At 36.9% G+C, this 7,433-nt stretch overlaps 1 protein-coding gene across 3 annotated transcripts; it reads right to left on the bottom strand.

Annotated features, from left to right (window-relative positions):
• Window positions 1-250: 250 nt before the first annotated feature.
• Window positions 251-3,549, bottom strand: LOC108326758 (B2 protein). Of its 3 annotated transcripts, none has more exons than XM_017560312.2 (6): window positions 3,456-3,549; window positions 1,966-2,541; window positions 1,772-1,872; window positions 954-1,037; window positions 759-869; window positions 251-642 (listed from the first exon to the last, which is right to left on the bottom strand). In XM_017560312.2, exons 2-6 carry the CDS (start codon window positions 2,528-2,530, stop codon window positions 595-597), a joined length of 909 nt encoding a protein of 302 aa, XP_017415801.1. In that variant the 5' UTR covers window positions 2,531-2,541; window positions 3,456-3,549; the 3' UTR covers window positions 251-594. The 3 variants fall into 3 exon arrangements, with proteins under 3 accessions (XP_017415801.1, XP_052729809.1, XP_052729808.1); XM_052873849.1 differs by having other exon boundaries at window positions 1,966-2,530; window positions 3,456-3,524; XM_052873848.1 differs by lacking the exon at window positions 3,456-3,549 and adding an exon at window positions 3,275-3,433.
• Between the last annotated feature and the right edge of the window lie 3,884 nt (window positions 3,550-7,433).

The raw sequence follows: 7,433 nt of genomic DNA, 5'->3' as shown, positions 1-7,433 counted from the left end.
ATTGTTATTCAAAAAAATAATAATTTTTTTCAACTTAATACATAGTTCTTTTATATATAAAAGCTAATTGTTTGGAGCCTCAATCAAAATTAATTATTTCATAACTATATTTTACTAAACTTAGCATAACAACAAACTGATATTGAATAATCTATTGTAATGAAAGCAGATTACAGATGTAATCAATTATTGAGATAATCTATTTTCCACGACCCCACGATCACTTCAGCCAACTCATAGAGTTTAGAAGTAACCGAAACTTAAAAAATTTTATATTTGCTTAGTTCAACAAATTCATGATATACCAGTACAAACAGTTGTCTCTTTGATTGCATACAGGTCTGTACTAACTTAATCATACAAAAGTATTAAATGTCATGCAACAGCTACAAAGCATCTTCAGGGGATAAGATAGCACAACATTTATTCACCAACCAGACAAAAGGGTCTCACTCTCAACACGCTCCCTTTACTTCCCCCAAGATGATCCATCAACAAACTAATTTCCAAGCTTACGCTTCACGGAAAATCTGCCAAAACCACACAGCTGGCACACCAAAACCTACCTATTTTGCAAATTCCTTGTTTGTTTGCTTATGCTGCCGAACCAGCTTGCTCACATAAGTCCAACAGATCCAGAGTCTGCAATATCCAATAACAAAATTCACCCATCAAAGAGAGAGAAACAAGCAGTGACAACTCAATGTCAAAGAATAATTCTTTTTTAATACAGAAAGAGCAATAGTCAAATTATATACCTCTGGAACTGACAGCTCAAGACGAAACTTTGGACCATCATAATGATGCAATACTGGCCTGAACGAATCTTCTTCCAATGCCTTGCAGAGTTTCCTAACACGGATTCTTACCTACGAGAAGAAGGAATATTATGTATTCGATAATTGAATGACAGCTAGTAAACGGACTTCCTCATTTCAAAATTGTAATTCTACCTGAGCTGGAAACCTTGATTCGCCTTTGCATTTTTTATCCTCCCAGGCAGTTGGATCTATGTTAGAGCCACCAAAACTTGCTGCCTGCAACATAGGCCTCAAAGTTAGAAAATAATCAACTAAATTTAGTTTATCTATCATCAACTAAATTTAGTTTATCTATCATCAACTTTCTCAATTTTGGCCATTACATTTGAATAGTTGTTATGAACAATTATACAAAAGAAGGCAGAAAACCTATCTACGTCTTTTCAAAAGATAGAACAAATACAAGATTCCCAATCTCTAATCAGACAAGAATACCCAAGCAAAGAAAAAACCAAAAACAAATGAGACCAAATTAGAACATTGCCATTTTTATCCTATGCATTAGGTAACCCCATTACTAGCTGTGCAACAGCAGCTAAATACAAATTCTTGACAAGTTAACCCCTCTAAAATCAATTTTTTTCTATCAATTAACATAACAACAAAAGCCTACCAATTAGATAATAATATCTAAAATAATCTAATATAGACATATTCTAAATGTATAAATAACAATGAAGAAGGAGGTTCTGTATTTCTGAAACGAGACAATATTTCCATGCCCGTAACATGTTTAGCACAGACACTAACGATTGGGCAACACAAATAGCTTTCATAGCTATTCTTGGGTGTAACTCCTTGAGAAATTACAATTAGCCCCATTTTGTGTGAATATCCTCTAAACTAGGAACACAATTTCAATATTTCATAGCCCTAAAATAAGAAGATACATGCTGCATAGTCTGAAGCACAACATAATTAACTGTAGTTACAAATTTAGAATAGCTTACCTCAAAAATGCCATGCAGCTGATGAGTAGTATAGTTATACAGAAATAGAGGTAATCCTGGTGTTATTGCCCGAACAGAATCTCGATACCTTGGAGGCAAGCCTACCAAAAATGATTGGAAAAGTCAGTCATCACGAAGTATATGATTAATAATGTCCAAGACAGAAGAACAGATTCCATTTATTAAAAACACACCAAATAGCTGACGTTTCAAGTCTTCCTGCATTGTGTCATTGTTACAGACAAATATGTATCCTCCAAGCACCTCATTGCGTGGGAGTGTCTCGGCTGCAGGCAAGGTCTTAAACCTTTTGTCAGTTGAATTTGAGTTGTTGCTCTCATTGTTATTGCTGTTGCCACTGTTATTGTTGGACTCTTTGTTATGCTGAATATTACCACTGTACTTGTTACTGTTCACATTACTCACCAAGTTTGCATTGTTTTTCTGATACACTGCATTCATACTGTAAACACTATTCCGAAGTGAGCTTTTGCTCACATTTTCAGTAAATTTAGAGTCCAGGTTCAACATGCTCAAGTTGAGAGAATCAAATTTGTTCTCTTCCTGGAACCCAAATTTATCCCTTGACCTTGTTTCAATGGGGCCCTTTGAAAGGTCAAGGTTATTCACACGCTCCCCCTTCAATCTTGTCTGTTCAGCCAACTTAGAAGCAACCATTAACCACTTGTGATCCTCTGACGCTTTTGAGTGTCCACGAAGCTCATCACCCAATTGCCAGAAGCTCTGCATGTTTTCCATCTGTTGAAACCCTGACAAGTTATAAACACAATATAGACCACATCACGAATTAAATCAACAGAAAAAATACAGCAATAAACAGGACATAGTTAGCAAACATCCAATTGGGAAAAATGAAAATAATTCAACATCTTCCTCTTTTGTGCTGACATATGTCAAACGCATAACTAGACTTATAACAGTTCATATGAGCATACAACAACATTTGCCATACATTTGGAGGAGTACCATTGCCAACTACAGCAATCGAAAATTCTTACTTAAAGTTTTTTAAATTACACCAATATTGAGGACTAATAAGGGTAATTGATTATAAAACTTCGTAGTAGTGGGCTTTTTGCAACTTCCAATTACCCCAAAAGCAAAAAAAGGAAAAAACATAAATCTAGTAATTTCTAATTCTAACCATCACAAACAAAGCAAATAAAAGAGCTCTCAAAAATCTCATAATTCATTTTCAAAAACACTGGTTTCCTCCCTTTCCTTTCATGCAACTCCGCACGAAATCCAAGTATCCATGCACACAGCAGCAAACCCAATTACAAATCCAGCATCAAACAGCGAAAGTACGAACGCAAGTTCAAACTCAACAAAAAAGAACACAGAAATAAAACAAAACTAGAACCTTCACTCACATCTCGCACAAATATCCGCAGGCACGACGAAAATTAAACAAAACAACCAAGATCAAGGAAGGAAATCGAGGATCCGAAGAGAGCATTCACAGATAGAATAAGAAATTACCAAAATCAGCACAGTGAAGAGAGCAAAACACGACTTCAAAGAAGAAAAGTAAACAGAGACGGAGATTCCAAATCGAGAATTGATAACGAAATTAAGAAACTGACTAGACGAATTCCGAAGAAATAGACGAAGCCCTAGATTTAGGGATCCGAAGATGTGAGGAGAGAGAAACAGATAGTACCTTTTATGACTTCGCTGTGAAACTCGAAGACGCCAGTAAGAGAAAATAAGAGCGAAGGAGGAAAGAGATTTTGTAATAAGGTTTGTTTTTGTGTTTTACGTAAATGTCCATTAATGTTTCGGGGAACTACGTAGTTACCACTATGGATTTTGACTTTTTTTTCTTAAATGTAAATGCGTTAAAGTAGCCACTTTAGCATTAGATGTGTAAAACTTTACTAATTTAGTTCATAAGTTCATATTTGAAACACTTGGAAAAATCCTAAAAAGTAATTCAACAGAGTTAGAGATTTTAAGAACTTTTTTATAAATATGTATTAAACATTTTAAGAAAAAAATAAATAAAATAAATTTATTTTTATATTTATTCACTCTAATTAAGCTACGTTCAGTTTGTATTTTTAAAGAGTTTTACTAATATTTTAAATATTATAACGAGTTTCACACTTTTGGTTCACAAATATCTAATTTGGATATACGAGTTTATCCACTCCTGGTATAATACTAGTATTCCTCATAGACCGTTTAGCTCAACTGAACTAAACAATCAAGTGTTTTTATTCTCTTCAGAATTTACAAACACAATAAAAGTGTTTTAGCAAAACAAGTACATATCAAAGCTCTTAAAGAAAGTATGTTTTCAATAAAGTACCGAGAAACACTAGAAAGGGGCTTGAATAGTGTTTCTAGAAATTATCTTCGAAGTTGATATTTGACAACCATTGATATAGAGATTGGATGATCCTCATGAGTCGCAAAATGCCTAACGTATAAGACACTGATCTAACAGAAGCGTTTCTAGCTTGATAGTTTAACTCTACTTCTGTGATGTCCAAGAGAAGAGACTCTTAAGGGAAGATGTGTCTAATAATGAGCGTGACTATTAAATGCTTGTTCTGCAAACACATGCTACGGTTGTAGATAGAATGCTTGTAAAGCGAAAATACTATGCACACACATTTTATACTGGTTCACTCAACTAAGCTACGTCTAGTTTTCCTCTATCTTAGAGGGTTCTACTAGATTTTCAATGAAATACATATGAGTATTCTCACAGCTTCTGGTTACACTAGTCATACCCAATAACCCCTGTTACTGTGACTAGAACCGAGTATCACACACTCCTGGTTGTGCAATATTTTTCACCACTCTTGGTATCCCTAAACACTCTCCTCATCTTCTTGATACATTATCTAGTTGAGTTTAAGTCAACCCAATAACCCTCGTTATTGTGATTGGAGTTGAGTTTCACTCACTCCTAGTTGTGTAGTATTCTTCACCACTCCAGGTATCCCTAGACACTCCCGGTATCTTCCTGATACACTATCTAGTTGAGTTTAACTCACTCTTGGTTTTCCTAGCCAACCTATTAACCCCATTTATGTGACTAAAGTCGAGTTTCACCCACTCCTGGTTGTGCAATATTCTTCATCACTCCTGGTATCCCTAGACACTCCATGTATCTTCCTGATATATTTTTTAGTTGAGTTTAACTCACTCCTAGTTTTCCTACTCAATCTAGTAACCCCGTTACTATGACTAGAGCCGAGTTTCACCCATTCTTAGTTGTGTAGTATTCTTCACCACTTCTGGTATCTCTAGACACTCCTGGTTTCTTCCCGATACATTGTCTAATTGATGAGTTCACCCACTCTTGGTTTCCACTAGACAAACTTATCTAGCTACCGTTTAACCCCACCGAGTTAAGCGTTAAGTGTTTGAATTCTCTTCAGACCTTACAATCAAACAGATTGCTTACAAGTCCTTATATGATTACTGATGAGTAGATATTTTCTACACTTCACTTAGTTTATTGTGCTATAATTAATCAGGGAATTGTGCTTAAATGTCCAGTATTTTTCCGTTTTTGCTAATTATGCATAATTTAATCAGAAATTCTTATTTTAATTAATTTGAATTATTTGAGACTAATTAATTGCATTATTAATTAAAGAAAAATTATTGGATACTATGTTGGGACATTTGGAGGGTTGTCACGGCCTTAATAAGTTCCTCACACACAAATTTTCATGCTTTTATTGTAACCCTCGGTCATACATGGATGGGAGGAATGGATCTGTAATTTTTATTGAGAAAGAAAGCTCTCACATTTTTTGTGTCACTACTCACGGCTGAATGTAAGGTGTGTACGTGTAAGCATTTTCAAACAGATGGAATATTACTGCTACATAATTATTTGCTTACTACGTGGAAGCGGATAAGATGTTGAACCATAATTATTTGCTTACAACAAACATATCATATGGCCCACAAGAAAACAACAGCCACCGAGAGTGAGAAACATCACAGCAGCCACCACTTTTCACTTGGCAATTTTCCTTGAACGTTTTATGGAGCTTGGAATGATCTTCACGGTTCATGGCTGCCACAACTTGGAGAGGAGCAGTTCTTCCAGTAGACACGGTGGCAGCAGCTCCAACACGCAGCAGTAGTCACGGTGGGGGCTGGAAGCAACTCCAGCAACACGTTCAGCAATGAGAAGATGCGTTCCAGTCCAGCTCCGGCCAGCAGCTCAACCACACCAATCCATGGTCCAGCAGCGTCCAGAGGAGGAAGCGTGATCGAGCAGCAGCAGATGGAGAGGAAGGCACACATTCATCACGGTCCAGCATGACATCCAACAAAACATAGAATGGAGGTGCAGCAACCAGAAAAGCACACATGCTGGAAGTAGAAAAGGAAGCAAGGTACCATGATTTTAAAGAAAATGATGGTGTCACAGTATTCATCCAACAGAGTTGGCAGCATCTGATTCAAGCTTGGCTTCAAGCAGAGAGCACGTACAGCAGCTTGGTTGCTTGCCAGCAGCCTCCACACTTATACAAACACATCCAGGATGAAGAGGCACTCACGGCTGCAGCATACAGCAACAAAGAAGAAGTTAGTGCATGGAGGAAGTGGTGATGAGAATGGATACAGCAGCAAGCAACGTCCAAGCATGGCTGGTTTCATTTGGAAGAAATGGTGTTTCAATAATGGAGGGCCCTTGTTTGACGTCCATGAGGTGGTGAAAGTAAAAAAATGATAGAAGGAAAAAAGACAAAAACAAGTGATGATTAATTGGTTGAAGGAAGTCAAAAAGATGGAAGGCCCTTGTTGTTTTGGAACGTCCCAGAGAAGCACATCAGCATGTATCATTGGCTTTGGAATGAAGAAGTCAATTCACTTGCCTTGAAGAAATGGGTGCAGGGTTTGTTTGGGAAATGAAGTAAATTATTAAATGGGAGTAGGTGAAGTCACGCACGCACTGCAGCTTATTGGGAAGGCTTCACTTGGATTCATTTTTCAGAAATATGAGAATGGATGCCTTTATTTATTTTGGTACGTAGGAAAACAAAATATGGTGATAAGAAAGGAGGAAAAGGACAAAAAGTGGGCACCATGTTTTATTTCTTTTAGTTGGGTGTAAGGTGACATGGAGAGGCTGCTGTAAATACACGGTCCAGAGGGGAGGAGAAAAACGTTGGACACAAATTATGGAGGACCCCATTTTAGCATTTTCATTCTAAGTGATATGCACAGGGATATTACCAGAATAAAAACCAGAGAGAGGGAGGAGGCCAGAAGCACGTAGACAATTGATAAAAATCAGGGGGAGAAGGTTTTCAGAGTTTGGAGTGTGGAGGCCGTGAAGGGCTGCATGGGAGAAGAAGACCAGCAGAGGGCTGGACAGTGGAGAGAAGGGCTGGAAATTCCAGCAAGGGGCTGGACAGTTGGCTGGACAGTTGGCTGGACAGTACAAAAAGGGAAGATCACGGCAGTACCAGGTTTTACGGTTTAGCACCATAGGTTCCAATTTTATTTGCTGTAATATATTTCAGTTTGATTTAATCTTCTGAATTTCCAATTCTGTAACTATTATATTTTGATTCTGTAATTTAATTTCTACTGTTCTATTTTAATGGTGCTGTAATTTAATTTCTGTTATAATTAAATGTGTGAATTATGTTTTCTACAT

The sequence above is a fragment of the Vigna angularis genome, chromosome 2 (genome assembly GCF_016808095.1).
Source record: "Vigna angularis cultivar LongXiaoDou No.4 chromosome 2, ASM1680809v1, whole genome shotgun sequence".
In the NCBI taxonomy this organism is placed as follows: Eukaryota; Viridiplantae; Streptophyta; class Magnoliopsida; order Fabales; family Fabaceae; genus Vigna; species Vigna angularis.
Note: the sequence above shows the minus strand (reverse complement) of the source record. Positions and strands in the feature narration are given on the sequence as shown.

What these genes read in the sequence shown, in the direction of transcription:
- LOC108326758 (XM_017560312.2), bottom strand. Translation starts at nt 2,530, where the DNA reads ATGGAAAACATGCAGAGCTTCTGGCAATTGGGTGATGAGCTTCGTGGA. An exon ending in AGCTGCATGGCATTTTTGAG is followed by an intron (nt 1,038 to 1,771) that starts GTAAGCTATTCT and finishes CCTATGTTGCAG; the next exon opens with GCAGCAAGTTTTGGTGGCTC. An exon ending in AATCAAGGTTTCCAGCTCAG is followed by an intron (nt 870 to 953) that starts GTAGAATTACAA and finishes TTCTTCTCGTAG; the next exon opens with GTAAGAATCCGTGTTAGGAA.